The sequence below is a fragment of the Coturnix japonica genome, chromosome 1 (assembly GCF_054131305.1).
Source record: "Coturnix japonica strain WE chromosome 1, WE-NBRP24, whole genome shotgun sequence".
NCBI classification, from domain to species: domain Eukaryota; kingdom Metazoa; phylum Chordata; class Aves; order Galliformes; family Phasianidae; genus Coturnix; species Coturnix japonica.
The window spans coordinates 27,943,395-27,964,090 of record NC_140663.1 but is presented as its reverse complement, the minus strand read 5'-3'; the positions used below and the strand labels follow the sequence as shown (position 1 = coordinate 27,964,090).

Below are 20,696 nucleotides of genomic sequence, written 5' to 3'. Positions count from 1 at the left end.
CAAGGTCTACACCTGCTTCCTCTTAGGAGAGTTGAGCCAAATGAAAGCTGTGTGTATGCATTTAATGCAAACTGCTCAAGCTTGATAGTCATTAACTTGGGCCGTACAGCTCCTGTTTGACTCAGGCCACAAGTAGAGCAAAGGAATTTCTGCCTGCAGAAATCCATCTAAACAGATAATTATTGCATAATTATTGATCTGACTGTGAAGAAGTCATTGGCTTTGTAACTTATATAAATAGAAATTTGAAAAATGTATCTGTTATATAAACAAACGAAGTTCTATGAGCTCATCAGGCCAGAGGGCTAAACATGCTTACTGAATTCTTATCTTCTCTATCAGGTTGTACAGATTTTCTAAAAATAGGTCCATTACAAATTCTAGAACTTTAAGAATTTATTTGAGCCGCAAAATGTAGTGGATTGAAACAGCTAAAGAAATAAGGAGCCTAAATAAAGACAGCTGCACCAAAAAGCAAGCCACTTTTTGAGGAATTTTAATTTGAAAGAGCTGACATAATTTAAAAACAAGTGGGACACGAGGCTGTACAATCATATTTTACTTTTTATTGACTCCAAGGTGCTGCCAAATTGACTGAGTAGATGGCAGCTGATGTAACAATGAACTTTTCACATTCCCTCTCCTTTAACATATACGGGGAGAGAGATGATTCATGAGAAAGGAATGTGAATAAATGGAATCACCTGGAATTTACTTTTCTGTTTTTCTCTTAGGTGCTCAGTTTTTCTAAGAAAAAAAGTAAGCTCTGTTGGATCCTTGGCATGTAAAGAAATTTTCATTAGCATTCAGTTGAATAGAAATTAGCACGAATGACAGGTTTTAACTAACAATCAAAATAATCTTTCAATATTTATTAAATAATAACCTGTTCTGAAGCAGCATCAAGATGAAATGTTAAGTAAAATGCAACAAACGTTCATAACCCTTCAATAGTGATAAATCCTTTCATTTGCTAAGGTTTATCCTTCCTCTTCCTGTGGGCATCACAGTCTCTTTTCTCCTTGTATCAAGGCACAGGAGTCCAAAAGATAAAGGGAATAAAAGTAATGGCTTTTCACATACATGCTAATGAATATGAAAGAGTCTTTCAAAGCACAATACACAAAGTTTACTCAGCAGGAATTGTTTGCGTCTGGTACTTTGAACTTGGAAGTATTAATCAATATGCATATCTATCTATATATATAACAAGGATACAGATAACAGAAAGAATTAAGTTTTTCTTTTGCACAGTTTTGAAATAAGCTGATTAATAGCACACATTAACATTTAGCAGAAGTTAAGTCACAACCATAGTTCCCTGAGGGTCACAATCTTGATGGTCATCATGGCTTCATATTTAGATTCTTCTGGCACTTTCAGTTATTGTCTTGGGTCTTGAAATGCTGTCTATGATGTCTTATATGCTGTGCAGGCAGTGGCTTACATTTCCTTCTTCGGTTTTGTTTTCCTTTGTAACAATACCAGGTAGAGAAAATTTGATTTATAGAAACATCCACATGCATAAAATTTTGGACACATTTTATGGTAAGGAATAAAGAAATAGTTGTGCTTCTATTAAAGCAAAAAGTTGTTTTATGTGGAAACATTTTATGCTTCAACTCTTTAATCAGTATTAGAAATCAGCTTACACCTATGTGAAATCTCTTTGAAGTGATTACAATTGATATTTTTCCCTGCTATTTCAGACATCAATGAAATCTGATTTTTAAACAACCACTGATAAAATAGGATCTTAGAAACAGTGGAGGGGAAACAACTTTTCAGAAACAAAAAAAAAATAGTATGTTATAGAAAACACATGAACTGAAAATAAAATAATTATACCAAATATATTGCAAAAACTTTAGAGTTTTAAATATGTCATTGTTTTTTTTCTTCTTCTTCTTATGCTACAAATAATGCACCACCTTACTTGGAACTTCCTTGAAATGAGTTTAGTTTCTTTGACATCACCTTGCAATTTCTTTTGCATATAGGAGATTGTCTTCATGCTCTTTTAATAAATATTTTTTAAGTTTGCATTATTTGTACTGTACCAAGTCCCTGATTCAAGGAATTAATAATAATCAAGGATGTGTGTATATGTTCTTCCCACTTAAGAGATAATTTTGAGCAGCAGGCTAGAATCTTAACTCCACATATAAACAGAACATTGAAATTTTTTTCAGACTGCATGCCTGAATGGGCTTTTTCTACTTCAAAATCCTCACGGTTCCTTTAGTTGTATTAAATGGGAATGATTATCATTAAGCTATGTTTTGTGTATTTTATTATCTTTCCATTCTTGAATATCATTACTTCAACACAGGCAAGTGAAATAGGTGCCAGGTCATAACGTATTTCACAATAAAATAAAGCCTGAGTAACTACAGTCAAAGTAACTTGCTGATTCATTTAACAGGAATGTCTCTGGATTTTAAAGCCAGTATCAGTCACTACTTGTAATAGGACATTTATGATCCCTTTGGTCAACAACTACAAGTTAATGACAATCACAGTGTTGGGTGGGTATTCAAGTTGATGAGGTCATGGCCTTCTCTTCTGAACCTGTTTGCATTCTGTTCTTAAACAAGCTGAGGCAGATGGATCACAATGAAGTTTTCTATCAGACTCAACTCTATGAAAGCATAACTTGAAACAGGGCTGAATAACACAAAATGTGTCTCTTTTATTTTTCTCCCTGATAGACTGACATATTAGTGCTTTCTGCATAATGGCCAATAGAGCAGCCTGTGGTAGTTCAACCAGGCTAGCTGTTTTAAATGTGCTTGGTCATTTCATTCTGAACTTACTTAACTCTTGCTTGACTTCACTGTATGTCACTTTTGAAACAAAGCAATGGTTTCAAAATAAAAAGTCATATTCTGGTTTCAAAATAAAAAGTTGTATTCTCTCTGTTAAATATTTGCAGAATAAATATTTCCATGTTTTACAATTTGTAAAGGTATTTTTAGGCTCAGATGTTGTGCCAAACTAGACTTTGACTTACAGTTAGTTTCAACTGAACTCATATGGCATTTTCAAGTCATGCCAGATCATATGCTGACTTGTCTGCAAGCTCAGATTACAAACTCCATGAGAGCTGCAGGCTCAGTCCACATAACAGATATTCACAATATTTGTTAGCCAAATATTCCAAATCTGCTTGATAAAGGTTTACTGGGACTTTCCAGGATTTACTTGCCACCTCTATACTGGCGTGCACAGCAACGGTGAACATGAAAACATCAGAGCATTGAACATTAGACACACTTGTGCAGTGGGTATGAACTGAGAGTGTGACCCCGCAGGTGCCTGATCACAAAGCCTTAAACTTCTGTTAAGGAATTATGGAGGCTGGGCAATGGAGTGGAGTTGGGAGTTGTATATGTATTTCAGTATTAATTAGAAAGTCTTCAGGTAAAGTAGGATACATCAAGATCTTGGAAAATGTGACTTATGCTGAGTCTTGCAGTTAATTAGCCCAATTATACATAAAGTATGCCAAATAACTTCAGTTTTAGTCCCAAATTCCTGCTGAGACACCATGTCAATTTGTGAATAAGCACTTCTAAATTAAAGTGTTTAATGCTGCGTTTACCCCAGTTATGTAACTCAAGTTGTTGATATTTTTCATAGAATTGGTAGGATTCTATTGCAATTAAAGATAACTTATTGACAGTTAAAATATAAACTGGAGTGGTATTACTGTAGGCATTCGAAATTTTAGAATAAAATTTGTAGAGAGCGGCTCCAAAAGTAATGCCTCCTATTTTATTATGCTTGCCCATGACATCAGAAACAAATGTTGGTGGTATGGCAGTGAACCCTCAGCAAGTCTGCAGATGACACCAAGCTGTGTGGAGAAGTCAACAGATCTAAGGGACAAGATGCCATCCGGAGAGACCTAGATAGGTTTAATCAGTACCCTTCTGGAAAAAAACTTCAGGGTACAGGTGGATGGAAATTTGGACGTGAACAAGCAGTGTGTCCTCACAGCCCAGAAAGTCAATTGTATCCTGGGCTGCATCAAAAGAAGTGAGGCCAGCAGAGTGAAGGAGGTGATCCTGCCCCTTCACTCTGCTCTGGTGAAATCTTACCTGGAGCACTGTGTCCAGATGTTGAGTTCTCAGTACAGCATAGGTATGTATCTGTTGGAGCACACCCAGAGGTGGGCTACAGAAATGATCCCGAGGATGAAACACCTCACTTGCAAGGACAAGCTGAGTGAGTTGGAGCTGTTAAACCTGGAGAAGAGAAGGCTTCAGGGAGACCTGATAGCAGCCTTTCAGTACATAAAGGGCGGGGCTATAAGGAAAAAGGGGATAGAATCTTTAGTGGGATCTATGGTGACAGGATGAGAGGAGAGGGTTTCAAAGTAAAAGAGGGAATATTTTGATTGGTAATAAAGTAGTAGTTTTTTAATATAAGGGTGGTGAGGCACTGGATTAGGTTGCCTAGATAGGTGGTGGAAGCCCAATCCCTGGAGATATTCAAGATCAGGCCGAATGGGTCTCTGAGCAACCTATTCTACCTGTGGGTGTCCCTGTTCATTGCAGAGAGGTTGGATTAGATAATCTGTAAGAGTCTATTTCATCTCAAAAGATTCTATGGTCCTAGGTTGAAAATTCCCACCAATATTCCATTATATTTTGTTGCCATGCAACAGATGGCAGCAGAGGGGCAGTCAGACAAAATGTATCTGACATGGAAATGCATATGATCAAAGTTTCACTGAATTCCTCCATGCAGGAAAAAAATTGCACCCACTGTCATTCTTCAACACTGAACATTTATGGAGAACAAATGGTGAATATGAGCACAGTTAGGAGGTGGATGAAGTGTGTCAATCAGCTCACCTGCGCAGAACACATGATTATGACCAGGGAACTGTGCATGGAGAAGAATACAGCTTCAGTACAAAGTTTGCATCAGGTGGGTCCCACAAATGCTCACACAGGATCTGAAAGAACACAGTATACAAGTTGTTCACAACCTATTTAACCAGTACGAGACTGAAGGTGACAGTTTCCTGGACCACATCATTCTCGGTGATGAGATGTGGTATCACCATTACAAGCTGGAATCAAATCAGCAGTCCTTGGAGTGTGATATGTGAATTCTTCATAAAACAAAAAGTTCAAGTTGCAGCTCTCAACAAGTAACACAGTATTCACTGTTCATTGGGATAGGAAAGGGGTGATCTTTCTGGATTTCCTGGAACCCAGACAAACCAACAATTCTGACTACTATTTTGCAAAGCTGAAGGCTCAAAATTCCATAGTCTGGTCAGAGAAGAAGACAATGTCCCTCTTGAAATAAGATAACACCAGGATCCATACCATTCTGAAGACCTTGTAGCACATTTCTAGTTTTGGATGGACTGTCTGTCCTACAACACTCATCATATAATCAGGATTTGGTGCCTTTTGACTTCCATCTGTTCAGGCCAATACAGATGGACTACATCAGCAACATTTTCCTAGCAACAACATCACTATAGCTGCTGTGAAACAGTGGGTCACCTCTGCTGATGCAGATTTTTGTAAGCGTGGCGTTCAGGCTCTTGTTTATCACTTGTGAAAATGCACAGCTAATCGTGGTGACTGTGTTGAAAAAATTTTTTTATGTAGCTGATAATTTGTGTTATCAAGTAGTATTATTGTGCTCATTGTTGTAGTTTGCATGGAAATAAATAGGAGGCATTACTTTTATAGTGACTTACGCATATGAAGGACCTTGCTCTGATAATAATAGAAACTCATGGGGTTCATTCTGATTAATTGTCTTCTGCAGTTACTGCAAGTGGCAATATTTTGATGATACAATAAATCTTAAACTGAAACAGAAATGACATGTTTTTTATTTCAGGAATTTCTCCTGAATGTTTGCCTATTTCCCAAGTCTAATCTAAAACAAACAAAAACATATGTAATTAGGCATTTCAGATGGCATGATTAGTAGATGAGGAACTACAATGTCTTCAATACCTACATGTAACCAAAGCATTTGCAATTTATTATCAACATTAATACAATTTTTAGGAGGCTAGGTGCTTGGTGACTGGGGAGATTTTTGCCATTATCAAATATCAGTCACCAGAACCTGAAAGTATTTTTTTTTAGATAATGTTGCTAATATCCTCTGATTTTCTTCCCACATTCATACACAAAGTCAGAATTACCTCATTCTCTTTACACTGTTACTTTCTGGAAGGTCACTGTAATTGTCTTTCCTTGATTTGTAGCATCAATAACTGTCTTTTGTCTTAAGGTTTTCCACTTCCTAGCTCAAGCAATTACTGATAATTCTCGTAGAGACATTAGAAGCTTCACAATAAGCCCTCAAAACACTCATTTTTTTAAACCAGCATGCTGATCAAAACCTGCCCCATTCTCCTAAGGAATGCTTTAACCTGTTCCTATTTTCCAGAGCACTAAGCAGCCTCTGGCAAGGACAGAAGGCTGATGAAGATGCGCACCTTTCTGCTGCCAGTCATCTCTCTGACTGATATCCGGAAAGCTGAGATGCTTGTGACAGCTGCTGGGGCAGTGGCATTACAGCACAACAAATTGAAGTTGTTCTAAGCCCTGCAGCTGGCAGGAAGGCTGTCATGGTATGAAGAGTCAATAACACGACACACCCCACTTCCCTTGGGAGAAAGGGAAGGGGGGAGGTGGAAAGAAGAGGGGAAAAGCCCAATTGAGACAGGAGAAACTAATTTATTAAAAGGAATGTGAGATAATACAGAATAATTCAGACCAATGTATCAAAATGAACCAAAAGTAAAACCAGAGGAGAGAGAGTCAGTCTGAGTCTTTATCGTCAATCCCTTCATGGTTCACCTCCTAGAAAAGACATGAGAACACTTCACCCATCACCCAGAATCAGAAATCATGTGGAGGCTCCTAGGAAATGCAGTACTTCCCACAGTGTCTTCCTCTCAGCATCAGAGCTTGTGTGAGGCTGCTAGAGAAACCAGGAAACACAGCTCTGCAGTGCACTGTGCCTTTGCATCCAAACAGCCTGTCTCATGATTTCATAATATGGAGTACTGATAGTACCAGGACAGAGTGGTCCTGGACAGAGGCTCCTCACTATCATCATCTCAGCTGCCTACATGCTGAGCATGACAGCCAACTGATGCTGGTGGTATCCCCAGCCCAAACCCCTGCAACTCGTCCTCCTCAGTGGGAGGAAGACAGTGTTGTCACCACAGGGGCCTCAGCTGAGGTGCACAAAAGTACTCCTATCTCTTCACCAGAGAAAGCTGTCATGTAGGACCCACCCACATACCTGAGGTGAGATGGCCATCTCCAACATAGTGGATGTCAGTAGCTCCCACCACCACCTCCACACCCCATGTTCTCCCCAGCAGCAGCTCACTCACTACCCAGAACATCTCCCATGAGCATACATGTGCTCTTCCAATTGCACTGCAAAGGTCACAAAATCTGCTTTTAAATGGTTAAAAACAACAACAACAAAAAAGCTTATAAGACCTCCAGGTTATTCTGCTTCAGGTATTTGACAGGTTTCTGGTAATACTTGAAGGGAGTTTGCTCTGGACCTCCAGCAGGGGCTGCCTGAGACATTCGGGAGCCTCAACACTGACGTAGATGGAATTTTGCTGTTCTGTTAGCATGTCTGTACTTTAATAACATTTTGTATTACTTCTCAAGTGAGGCTCAAGTTCAGGACAGGTCACATCTTGTTTAACATACACTGAAACTAGAAAAAATAAATTCTAAAATATAATATTATTTTCCATTCTAAATTAAGATCTTCTGCTTTTAAAATACACTCATCAATCATTTGATATGATATCATTCCAGACCACTTAATCTGTATAATTCCTTTAGAAAACAACATTTCTCAATGCTTAACTAAACATTCTTGGAACAAGAATTCATTCTGTATTTTACCCTTTCAGCCTAAGAAATCAACCACCTTTGTTGCACATGTGTTTTGTTTTATTTGGCTCATTGTTTCCCTTGGTTTAGAGATTAAAAAAAAAAAAAAAAAAAAAAGCAACAAAAAAAAAACCCGGATCCCTACTGTAAAAACAAGCTCTGTGTGGGTCAAAAGAAGATAAAGGGAGGATAGAGGACCATTTCATTGTATATGAGTTGTATCTAATGGCTTTATTAAGTGTGCTTCAGATGCTTTGCATTAAACTTAATTTAAAGAATGCTGAATGAGTGCCAAAATCAACTGTACTGTTGGATGAATGGAATCGCTGCACTAAAGTTCTGATTTATTCTAACATAAAATTGCTTGCCTGCAATTAAAGGTTCATTATTCTACCAAGGACACAAGTAAACACTGATCATAAGGAGTTAAATCACCATAATGGTTTGTATAAATCCTATGATCAATTTTTATTCACCTAGTTTTCTGCTTCTAACAGCCATTACAGATTCATATTAATATTGATAGTTGCTACAGGCACACATCAAATATTTTCTTTTTGCCTCATTCTAATCAGCCTGAACTTAGTTACAGCCTGCTTATCTTCCGCAGTCTGTTACACCATCTTTTTATTGCACGTTTCTACTTATGTATCTACCCACCTCATTTTTCCTTTTTCCACCAAGTGATGTTACCATTTCATTCTTACTAACATATATTCACAGGAAAAAGAAAAACAAAGTAATGAAAGATTCCCAAAGAAAAACACAGGCTGATTTTCCAAGTGTAATAGGTGCTGGAACACATTAGCTCAGAATGCCACAACAATGCCTTATCTGCTTCTGCTGTATTAGCACACAGCAGCAGCCTCAAAAAACTTCCTCTTTCTAAAAATTTCCATTCAGGCTCCTGGAAAGCTTGATCAAAACAAAGTGGTAGCTTTTTGCCTGGACTGAGTGAAGAGAAACCACGCTTTCCCAGGAATAAATTAATGTTAAAGCACCAAAATATGCAAATTTTTCATACTGGCAGATTTTGGTGTGATTTTTGAAGAGGAAAATAAGAAAGGTGACTTGGAAGCAATACTTAATCAAATGAGCAAAGTGTAATAGCTATTTACCCAAGAGGTAGAAAATGCCAAAGGTTGCATGCTTAACCTTAATTCACTGAATCTTTATTCTAACCACAGCTATTGCTTATTTGGTCAAAATAAATGATTTTGTTCCCTACCTCATGTTTACTCAGCAAACTGTGAGTGCTGGAAGACTGTTCAGAGTTGGCCACCTCTAACTGCACTGTCTGGAGCAATTGCTGAGATTTGTCTGTGGGACAGATCATTTAATTTACCAACAACTCAGTTGATTACTGCTGCAACAGAATATAGGAAATTACAGAACAGAAAGTACTAATATATAATAGAGGAGAGGAGAGGAGAGGAGAGGAGAGGAGAGGAGAGGAGAGGAGAGGAGAGGAGAGGAGAGGAGAGGAGAGGAGAGGAGAGGAGAGGAGAGGAGAGGAGAGGAGAGGAGAGGAGAGGAGAGGAGAGGAGAGGAGAGGAGAGGAGAGGAGAGGAGAGGAGAGGAGAGGAGAGGAGAGGAGAGGAGATTTTGTATATTCTTTGTTGACCAATAACCATCATAATATGATTGTTAGTCAGGTTTTTCACAAAGTTTATGCTTGCTAAAAATGTTCTTTGATGTGGAGAAGTTACTCCACAAATCTTAGCACTTTTTAATAAAGCTTACTGTATGCAGTATATATTTATATTTATAAAAAAATTACATCCACTAGACTATCCACCAGTAAAATGATGAGTAGCAATTGAGGAGCGTATTATCTGTCTTCCCAAACTGCATTTCATCCATAAAGAGAAATTACAATAATAAAAATTTTAGTTGCCATATCAATAAATAACAAGTCATGAAATGTTATGATCGATTTTTCTGTTGTCCTTCAATCTGTTCTGAATGGTCTTAGGTATGTAGTAAAAGCATGGTGGAGCTCACTTCATAGATAATTCCAAAGTATGGTATTTCAATCAGACACAGCAAAGATATAATTTGTCAGTTATCATGTGGGGGAGTGACTTAAAAAAATAATAATAATAACAATGAAAGCATATTATTTTGGAAGGTTTTACAGCTAAGTGAGAAGAACTGAGCACAATTTCATCTTTGGTTGGGATCCGAGAAAAATGATTGGGAAGCTGTTTTCCCTAGATTTCACCTGATGTCCCACAAATCCCAAAGCAGGGATAGCCTACAGAACTGGCAATGTGACTGTTGGCAGAGTTGTGTGGGGACTTGACTCCAGAGCGATGAGCCCAAGGACTACCACTGAAATCAATTCCATCAACTGTGTGGAGCAGCCCCAGACACAGCCGTACCAACACAGATATAATCATACCAGCAATTATGAGAGGGGAGAAACACATGAGTCCAGCACTTCCACCATGGAAAATGGCTGTGCAACCACAACCACAAGCTGCTTAGCCTCAGGAATCACTGTGAAATGCATGCTGAGCTGGAATGATCAAAAGGGAGATGAGAGAAGGCTGCAGAGGAACATCAAGAAATTGACCTTTCCACCCAGTTCTGCTATGAGCATTTGTTTCAAACAACAGCTGTTTTCTATAAAGCTGACTTGAAAATTGGTGTCTTCCTACTTCTGAGAGAATTTGTTCACTTCATCTTTTTACTGGCAAAAGAACTGTTATTGCTTTTTGTTCCCACCAGCCCTGCAAGAGCCACCTCAGCACTGAGGAGGTGAACTGGAGTCTATTTTGGCATAAACCAGAAAGAACACAGCTTGATGTCAGGTCTCTGGGTGAATTTTCATTGCTGGCAATCAAGGAAGTCATGGTTTTATTTGTAAATTAAATGAGAGGTCTACAAGAAAGTCATTGGGAAGAAAAAAAGAATAGTAGTAAAGCAAACATGGAACCCTACCATGTCATTTGCAGTCTCTTATGGAAGAAAGCACACTTTATATAATGTAAGTTGAGTTATAAATAATATTATTGTTTGTTTCAGCCAAAGAGCTGTACCTCATTTAATTAAGAGAATGGATGTGCTTGTGTTTTGTTACTCATTACTATATTGTAAAATATATCCATAATGATATTTTTAAAAAAAATTTACTGCACTGGCAGGGAAAACAAGAAGAAAAAGAACTTACCCAAAATATTTCCAGTAAAAAGATAAAAGCAGAGTATTTGATCTCTTTTTTCCTTTAAATCAGATAGCTTAAATTTTAAAGAAAAAGAAGTAGAGGAAGAAATATGAATGATGTGACTTTGGAATGCAATTTTTGAAATGGACCATTTGTATCAATAAGTCTGTTAGACGGGTTTAGCTGTTTCCTATATCAGTTCAGGACTCAGTGTGTTCCATTCCCTTGGCTTGGAATGCTTATACTCTGTAGTAAGCTGTATAATACTATATCCGTTTCTAAGGCTTGCTAATTTCAGAGGCCATTGATAAGGAATTACTACGTGATGTCAAACAGAAATATTTAATACAAAAAGGAAAAATTCATTCCATTTCAAATGCTGTAAATGAAAGCACCACACAAACACAGAACTAGAACAAAATTGTCATCTTATCCATAAATCTAAGAAGGTAATGATTGATTTTTAAGGTATTTCCCACATGAATGCTGACACTTAATTTCTACAAAGATGACACAAACTTTTTTCAGAAAGAAAACTAGAAATGAGAATTTTAAGGAAAATAAAACTCTATGCAGAATAAAACAGTATATTTTAATAACATCTCATAATATTTGGTACAGATTCAGGAGTAAAACAGGTACAGGTAGAAGAAAAGAAGAAATAAATTCTTGTGATGCAAGTTAATAAGGCAAAGGGATGTGATGTGACTTGATTTTTAATGACTGGGTGCACCCAGTGAATGTCTACTGCAAAATGAATAGTGAGATGTGATATTTCCATGGCTCACTGTTGTGGCTGCTATTTCATGCAGGAAAGAGGTTGAGGCAGGGACCTCCCCCTCGGATCAGAGACCAAAGTCCAAGCAACAGTCTGTACTCATGCCAAATACCATTTTTATAAATCCAGTTATAAATAGAAACTTGTCTATTCAGGCCATGGATTCAAAGACAGCCGAGTGTGATGCTGGTCAAGTCCCACCTCTGGCTGTCACTACTTACAGAAAGTGGTACGATTCTATTTGGGTAGCCACATAAAGAAAACTTTGGCTTACCTAGATACAGGTTGCTGAGGGTTTAGTGACATGGATTTACATAGACAAGGACAAGCAACAGCACAGATATACCTCCATGACTGTTAAACACAACGATCTCAAGTCAATACAAGAAAATCAAAGCCAGCTTTGATAATCTACTTACATGTCTACAACTACAGTGAGCATATAAACCAAGATCTTTAATCATAATCTAGATAATAATTATTTTATAATCAGTTCAGGTTATTATTTCAATCATCTGAGAACTGAAACCAACAATTTCTAGTTTTCAGTATCTTGCAAACTTATGGGGGATGTCAACACAAGTGACAGTCAGCAGGCCAATGTGAAGTCCAATAGACACCAAAGAGAAAAGAATGAAACAAATGGTACCCTCTCCACAGAACCAGAATTGCAGAGGTATTACTGCTTGGAAAGGAGGGCTGAAGAAGATGGGAAGCTAAGGTACAGCTCAGGCACTCTGCAATAAATTGTATGACCATGGGAACATGGTTTACTTTATCCCTAGACTGGCCAATGGCACAGTCAAAACTGAGCATCATGAGCATCTCAAAGAAAATTTTAAACCATAATAGAACAGAAAAGTCTGTTTTAAATCCTGGAACAGGCACCCTTCAGTGGTGTTTCTCCAGAACCACTTGAATCATTCCTTCTCATCAGAATAGCAGCAAGAGTTGTACCCACTAATAATAATAATCAGAGGTTAAATGCATCCTAATGCAGTACTTCAGGGAAGAAAGACATCCATCCTCCTGGGGTCTGCAGAGGGCACTGATTTCTGGGGCATATGGAGAGTTGAGCTTCACCCAGAAGCACCCAGGTCCCAAGGCAGGGGAGAGAGAGGCTTACGAGCCATGGCCAAGGCTGCTTGAATCTGGGGCATGGAACCGTTTTGAAGAGAATCATCCCTTCTGTTGCTGTGCGTCATCACTTACTGTGGACCTGAATAATGCTTCATGAGAGGAAAATAAAAAACACAGTAGGGAAACAGTGCTGTAAATGAAATAAATTACATTTGAGATGGATGCACTCCATGAGATTCTTACAGAGTAGAAGTGAATGAGAAGTCATTCTCATGAGAACTCCTTCTCATGACTTCTACATTTAGGAAGATCCTGGTTTCTTTAAAACTTATATTTTGAGAATATTAGCAAAAAAAATAAAATAAAATAAAATAAAATAAAATAAAATAAAATAAAATAAAATAAAATAAAATAAAATAAAATAAAATAAAATAAAATAAAATAAAATAGGTTATACTGGTTAGTAGAACTCATCTAAATAATTATTACAGAACATAGAACTTTTGCATGTTAATATCTGTATTCATTTTTTTGAGATTTATTTAATTATATCAATTATATCAGGGGAAACAGTTGTAAATTTAAAATTGAGCTGCAAAACAGTTCAGCAGAAAAACCTATTTCCAACCTTGTATGAATTCATATAATTCCATTGGATCTCTTATGTTGAACAGCAGTATTTGTGCAGAGACATCAGATGGAGGCCTGAAAAGGTCAAGTGAGACTCCAGGTTAAGAATCCATAAGGAAATTTTGGAGAAACTTGGTAAATCTCTTGCCACTATTTTTCTCGTAGGGATTTGGGAGCTACCTAAATTTACATTTTGAGGTAATAATCATAGGACAACAAAAGGCAAAGTCCAGTATTTACATCACATCAAGCTACACCACCTTTTGTTATACTGTATAGCAAAGTATTTTGAAAAATAATACAAAGTTGATAGATGTTTACCTCATATTCAGATACATTTCTTCAGAAATGTTTACCGTATCTTAGAAGCAGCATATCTGCAGTGTGATGCAGGAGTTGCCATGGTGAGTTCACATCTCTTATTTAATGCTGCACCTGAGTAAACAGACACTGTAACAATCTGGTAGAGGTGCTACTAGTAATGTTATGTCAGCATTTCTATCATAAACACTTATTTTCATGTTGCAACTTCTCCAAAAACAAAGACAATTGTTCCTATGCAAAATCCACAGAGGCCTTCACAGTCATCTATTTTATTTTTTCACAGCTTCAATCAATTCCTGAAATCCTCTGCCGTAAAAATGAAATAAAAAGTAGTGAGTTTGTTTCTATCCTTTTGTTGTTGGTGATTTTCATGGCAGTCATAATGCTCTCAAATTATAAAAATACTTACTAAAATTTGGGAGGTTAATTTTCATTTCACTGTTCCGGTCTGTGCCAGTAGGCATTTAATCAGGCATTCATTGCGTTATTTGTTTTACAGCCCTTCTGTACTGTTAGAGTGGTATAAAGAGACTTTTGTGTAAAGAAGAATCAGGTCTTTAGTTCTTGTATCTAAAGGCTCGATTTAACTAAATGGCATCAGAAATTTAACTTGTAGACTGGTGTATTCTTCCTGAGGAATTATTTTTTTTGAGTTGTTCTCCAGAATAACACAGAAGAAAGAAGTGCAAAGCTGGAAGTAATAAAACATGTTTAACTTTTTGTCCCGTATTTGTTTTTCTAATAGTTTACTTTGAAAAATAGTAAGTAACTTTCTGAGAATATTTTTCTCTATGAGATTCCCCCATGCATGTCAGGATAACTCTTACCTTATGCATTTGTATAAATTTGTATGTTGAAATAATTAAATGTTTTTGTTCTGTGAGTTTAACTAAAATAACTTTTGTAGAAAATATCTATGTTAATCAAAATTGGCTTGTACCTAATTACATTTTTGAAACAAAATTATCTTTGAATCAAAACTATTTTCTGTACACATGCACTTTTGTTTGGAAATGAAGGGATTAATTATTGGCAGAAAAGTCAACAAACACAATTAATTGGGATTGAAGCTAATAAATCAAGGAGTTTCTGAAAACCGAAGATCTTTCTCTGATTCACAAGGGAGCAAATCATAAAATCACAACAGATGTGTTTCAGAAATTGCCTTAACTAAACTTAGAAGGTGGGTGTTACCCACCATAAACAAAGGCCATTCATGTAAAATGGAGTCACTGGAATCCTTGAAGTAATTCTGATGGTGTTTTTGGGTGGTGACCAATTAGACTTATTCATCAGTGTGCAAGAAATCCCTCTAAGATACTGAGTCAGCATATTTGACACTTTCTTTCACCATAGAAAGAAAGACTGGAAGGAGAGGACTGGTGGTCTTCAGTGAAAAGGTTTTCAGTCCCCAAGGATGAAACTCCAGAGTAACGAGCTGCAGCTCCATCAATCTCATTCATGATAAGACATGTATGAGTTTTTCAAATCAGTGGCTGCAAAGGAGTAGCCTTGTGCTGTCTTGAGGAAAGCAACAAATACCAGTGTGATGCATCAGTGTGCTCCAGCCTCCACCATCTGGTAGAGAGGTCAGTGGCTACATGTCAAACCAGTAAAAGCTTCTCTGGTCTCCTCACAGACAGTACCAAGCAAAAACATTCTGTGTATAACCTTGAGATGACAAAGTTGTCTATTATAATGTCTAAAATCTACAAGAGATGAAGTTCAATCCACATCCATGCTTAGGAAGTCATGTGATATTAGTTACTTTATGTACCACTTTTCTGAGGCGCAATGGATCATTATGAAGTTAACCAAACATTTTCATTGCTTTTCTTCTGTAATAAATCAAACACTTCCTAGTGAACCTCAATGGTTTGCAAAGCTTACTGTTGTTACCTTCTCTATTCTCATGAGAGAAAATCAGGTAAATCTGTAAATTCAACCTCATATGTACATATTTACTACAAATCTTATAGGATTGGGTCACAAATTCTAGTTCTTGAAAGTCACACAACAGACACTCTTAGTACATAATTTGACATGACTGTAGCCTGTTGCTTTTAACTACTAGTACCAGAAAGCAAAAATTCAGAACCACAGACTGGCAATATTAACCACATTAAAAAATCAATAGTATTATCCAAGTATGTATAGTTCAGAGAAGGGAAAGATTCGCCATCTTGGCAATACTTTGATTTTCTCTTTCAAATCATGGAATGCACAGACTTATGTCAGATATCAGCTCATAGGTCATATCACAGTTAAAGCATTCAGATTTTGAGGAAAGGAATAAAAAAATTAAGATTTATGCTTTTTGGAAATATATTAAGAAAGTTTAAGAAGATTAAGTTCAGATATGCAATCGAAAGATGAGTACTCATAGACGATTTTAAACAATCAAAACATTCATCAAGCACTAACTAAATTTCACACTGTGAAATAGGGAGGAAAATAATATTGTACTTTTTCTATCACCAGAACTAAAAATTGAGACTTAAAGTATCATGTCATTGCCACTGATGAGTTTTGCAGGCAGTAATAGTCAAGATTACTATCTATGATTCATTCCACGGTTTGGATTTCATAACTACCATGGCCAGTTTCTCTATAAACCATATAAAAACTATAGAAAAAAACTTTAGAAAAAAAAGTTGGGGGAGGGAGAAAGGCATAAGTTAATTAAAAAGAAACAAAACAAAACAAAACAAAACAAAAACAAAAAAACAGAAAATTCTGCTTTGTTCTCAAGCCCCCCACAGAAGTCCTGTCAAGAGGGAATAGTTTTATCCTTCTTTTAAATCAGATTAATATGCAGCGTTCTGATTAGTGGAACAAAAATGCTGGATGCAGCAGAAATATGTTTGTTTTTTAATTGATTTTCTTTTTACTGATTTTTTTTTCCACTTTTGCAGCAAAAACATTAAGGTATGACGGGGTTACTCAGATAGACCTTCCTTTGCCAGTAGTAAGTGTTTAGTTTACAGGAGTATTTCAGGATGCAGTCCATGTTTCTACTTCACAATTGAAGTTCACAATCTCCATTGACAGTGCAGATGAAGACACAAAACAAATATGAAAGGTAAGCAGCTGATGGACACTTCTAGTTTGGTTTGATACAGGTGTCACAAACTCTCACACATCTTAACAGCATGATTCATCTTGTACTCTTTGTTCCCATTTTATTATAAAAACATAATCTCTGTCTTGAGCACTTTTGTTTTGGTGGCACTTAATGTACTATTTTGTTAGCTCTAATCTTCTGTGCAAGAGTGAAGTTGGTCACGTGCGTAAATGCTGCCGACAACAGTAGAAGAGACACTGGATCCAGTTCCTTCTGACAACTTACATCTTTGGCCAGGGATGCAGTAAAGGAAGACTGACACCACCTCAGCCATCATCTATTAATGATCTGCCTTTTTCTCACTCCTTACTCCTTTCTGTGGAATTTCTAGAATTGCTCCAAGAGAAAAGTCCTTTGAGAAACTTCTCGAGCTAATTAAAGTCAGGTGCTGACAGGCTGAAGTAATTCCCTTGCAGACACTGGCCGAAGAAAAGCTAAAACAGAGCCCAGAAAGGAAGTGTAAAGTGTAACTGGCTCAGGCAATGCAAACTTTCCCCTCTAGGTCACAGTGCTGAACTAAGTCCAGAACGGGAGTGACTGAAAATTTTCTGTTGTTCTGAGTTACTGCTAAGGATGCTGTGTGTAGCTAAGTGATAGCTAGTACAGATGTACGCATCATAAAATTCTTAGTATCAGTGTCACTTATTCACAGGTTAAAAATCACAACCGGACCTGAAACAAGTTGTATATCTTGAATTGAAATGATATTCTCAACATGGTAATTCTTGTTTCCTTCTTTCCAAAATGGGGAAGCTGCAGTAGTCAGATCTTTTACATCAAGCCAAATATGGACAAGTAGGAGCTCCATATACAAACACTTCTAGAAGTAGAAGTTTATTCATTTTCAAGTGTAAATGTGACTAAGCAGAAGTACACACAGACATTGCATCTGTGCAGGTATATGGAAACTTTTCACATTCCTATTTCAACAGAATCATAGAAAGCAAATTTCTCACTTACCACGGAGCACTACTTGCAAAAACAAAACAAATTTTTTCTTCTGAGTCTCCTTGTTTTGCTGGAATGGAGGTGGGGAGAAATCCAGTCCAGTTCATCAACATGTTTAAATAGCGCCTTTGAGAAAGGATTCAGAAGCAAATATGTACCGTTGCACTGGGCAGCTGCTCTGGTGGATTTCCAGTTAAACAAACATCTATTGCAAGGTACGTCTCGTAATGAGGTTGTTTTCTCAAAACTTTTTCTAGGGTCATGGTCATCACCTGGGAATTGTGTTTTTCAGATTTACGAAATTACTAATCAATATTTGAACTAAATTACACAATGGTATAGGAAACTATAATGGTGTATGAAAGTGCAGCACATAACAGTAAAAATTAGTTTCCTGAGAGAACTGTTGGTTTCCAGATTTTCATTCAAATTCTGTTTAACAGCAAGAGTTCAAATAGAGTGTATTACAAAACTTCTACTAGATACATATTAACCTAGGAGAAAAAAAAAAACAAAACAGCATGTAAACTACTGGTGACAGTTCACAAAAGCAAAATATAAATACATCTGTGTTCTATCATTACTCACATATCTAATTATAAATTACAATAGGTAGACAAGTGCAAAGTAAAGAAATATAGATATATGCTGAAATGGTGACTGGTCATTGCAGCGTGCTCATAGTCTTCTGGGCCACCTTTGTTCAGTCTACTATGCCAGGAAAAGGCATTTACTAATAAGATTTGGTTAAAATAACTGTTAGTTGCTATTGGAAATCAAAAATCACCTTTTTCCTTTAATAATTTATGTGTGGGGGGGGGGGGGGGGGGAGGGGGGGGGGGGAGGGGGGGGGGGGGAAGAGGAAGGAAAAAAAAATCATTTCTCTCTTTTTCTCATTAGATACCATTTTAACCAGTAAGATAAATACATACATTTTCATCTTCAGTAAAACAGAACTTTCCAAAACAGTTATTTTCTGATTGCTTTTATAACTGCATGGAGTTCTAACAGGTTCTCAACTAGTGACAAGAATCCATACTCTCTTTCTGAGCTCAGTGGTTGAACACTTCTCTCTGATTTTTAGCAGCTGTGTTTGAATTGAAAGCTTGATTGACCATTATCCCACCTTGATACAAGGTTGATTACTTGGGCTATGAAAAGATTCTTCAGGCTATTTTGTAATATTCTGTGATATACAATTATATTTTTGTCCCACTTTTTGACATTAACTCTTACTTGTCCTTGAAGAACCACAATCACAATCCTTAAAATAAAGCCAAAAGCATGAGGTGGTTGTGGTGGAGATGATTCTTCAGTGGTTAGTAGGATTAGTTCTTGGATTTGCCTGTGTTAGTGAAGTTTTACCACTGATAAAAGTAAAAAATAATTTTTCTCAGCATTGCTCTCAGCAAGGATTATGATAACCTGCTACTTAAGAGTTAAGGGCAGGTTAAAAGCCAACAGTAAAGGTCTTTTGATAGCAGTGAGAGGGATGAAGCATGGAAAAGGTTCTTGCTGTGATCTAATCATAGTACAATTGCTAAAAGAATCAAAAGTTCATTAATTGGAAAGGCAGCAAACTACATTAGTCACAGTGCCAAAATACTGTAGTGCAGTCAAAGAATTTTTTTGAACTAATTGTTGTAAGTAACGCTGTTATATGATTCATTGTTAAGAAATATGATTCTCAATACCATTTTCTGAAGCATTAAAACTTTTTGTAAAGCAAGTGGGTGTTGTGGGGTCTTTGTTGTTGTTCTTTTGTTTTGTTTTGTTTTAAGATGAGAATGATTTTGATTTAAAAGAGCAACTTGGCAAGGTTACGATTCATTTGAAATTATCAGTACTTGATTTTTGACATTGTGGATAATGTGGAGCACTTTGTAAGTGAAGGGAATGTCAGCTATGTTTAGACTAGCTTAAGCATTTCTGACAGCACTATTTTGGAAGCTGAAATGTGAGTTCATCCTGTCAGCCTAACATGGGTGTAATGAACCAGGGACATCTGCCTCCTGCTTTCACACAACTACCCTGAGAGAACATAATACAAGAGCTCTAAGTTCCACAATCAGTTTAAGCTGGGACGAGCAGTGCTGGCTTACCTTTTAGTCTTCTACTGTGCCTACTTACTGCCCCTGGCATTTCTCTCTCCCTTTTTCCAGTTGTTTGTGCAGTCACATAATGAGGGAGAACAGGGCTATGTGATGGGCTAAAACTACTCTCTTTTTTTTTTCCTCTCATGTGTATTTATGGCTATTTGCCTTCCCTGGGGAAACAAAGAAAGTGAAAACTGCAATTGGTTCTGTGGGAAGTTGGCACTGCCTGTTTTAGCATCAGCATTTGCATATGTTGACACATGGGAGTTGTGGGACTACAGCATTAGAATGGCCCCTCTGAGGATCATACTCAGCAGGGTCTGTGGAGCTGGAAGCAGGTGATCAGATATGTCTGTCACTAGTTCCCTTCCTTTCCCAACACTGTTTTGAGAGATTGAAAAACCCGACTTGCTGGCACCAGTTATGATGCAATTTCACTTATACTCAAAAGCAAAAGAAGAGTGCTTTATGTAACCCTACATGAACCACAAATGCAACATCCTCACCATGTCTGCGTGACCTTCCTTGGTCTGTGACAGTGGCAATAAATATTGACATCACTACAAAACCAGGCAGACTATCTGAGAGGTTTTCATGCCACAACGAATCTGAAGTGTATTTTTAACTACAT

The 20,696-nt window shown here is 37.1% G+C and overlaps 1 protein-coding gene across 16 annotated transcripts; it reads right to left on the bottom strand.

Annotated features, from left to right (window-relative positions):
• Positions 1-513: 513 nt before the first annotated feature.
• LOC107309927 (uncharacterized) lies at positions 514-20,398 on the bottom strand. 16 transcript variants are annotated; one of them, XM_085514219.1, is made up of 9 exons: positions 20,072-20,396; positions 17,982-18,463; positions 13,930-14,008; positions 13,572-13,648; positions 9,145-9,236; positions 7,300-7,439; positions 4,863-4,966; positions 4,104-4,311; positions 514-1,471 (listed from the first exon to the last, which is right to left on the bottom strand). In XM_085514219.1, exons 3-6 carry the CDS (start codon positions 13,974-13,976, stop codon positions 7,386-7,388), a joined length of 270 nt encoding a protein of 89 aa, XP_085370345.1. In that variant the 5' UTR covers positions 13,977-14,008; positions 17,982-18,463; positions 20,072-20,396; the 3' UTR covers positions 514-1,471; positions 4,104-4,311; positions 4,863-4,966; positions 7,300-7,385. The 16 variants fall into 16 exon arrangements, 5 of the variants coding, with proteins under 5 accessions (XP_085370345.1, XP_085370317.1, XP_085370321.1 ...); XR_014933902.1 differs by having other exon boundaries at positions 7,300-9,236; positions 13,895-14,008; positions 20,072-20,395; XM_085514191.1 differs by lacking the exon at positions 13,930-14,008 and having other exon boundaries at positions 20,072-20,398.
• Positions 20,399-20,696: the final 298 nt, after the last annotated feature.

Coding starts and splice junctions, on each gene's coding strand:
- LOC107309927 (XM_085514191.1), bottom strand. CDS start 18,082: ATGTTGATGAACTGGACTGGATTTCTCCCCACCTCCATTCCAGCAAAA. Junction 9,237..13,571: donor ATTATATGAATTCATACAAG/GTTGGAAATAGG, acceptor TCTGTCCCACAG/ACAAATCTCAGCAATTGCTC. Junction 7,440..9,144: donor GTTTGCTGAGTAAACATGAG/GTAGGGAACAAA, acceptor TGACCTTTGCAG/TGCAATTGGAAGAGCACATG.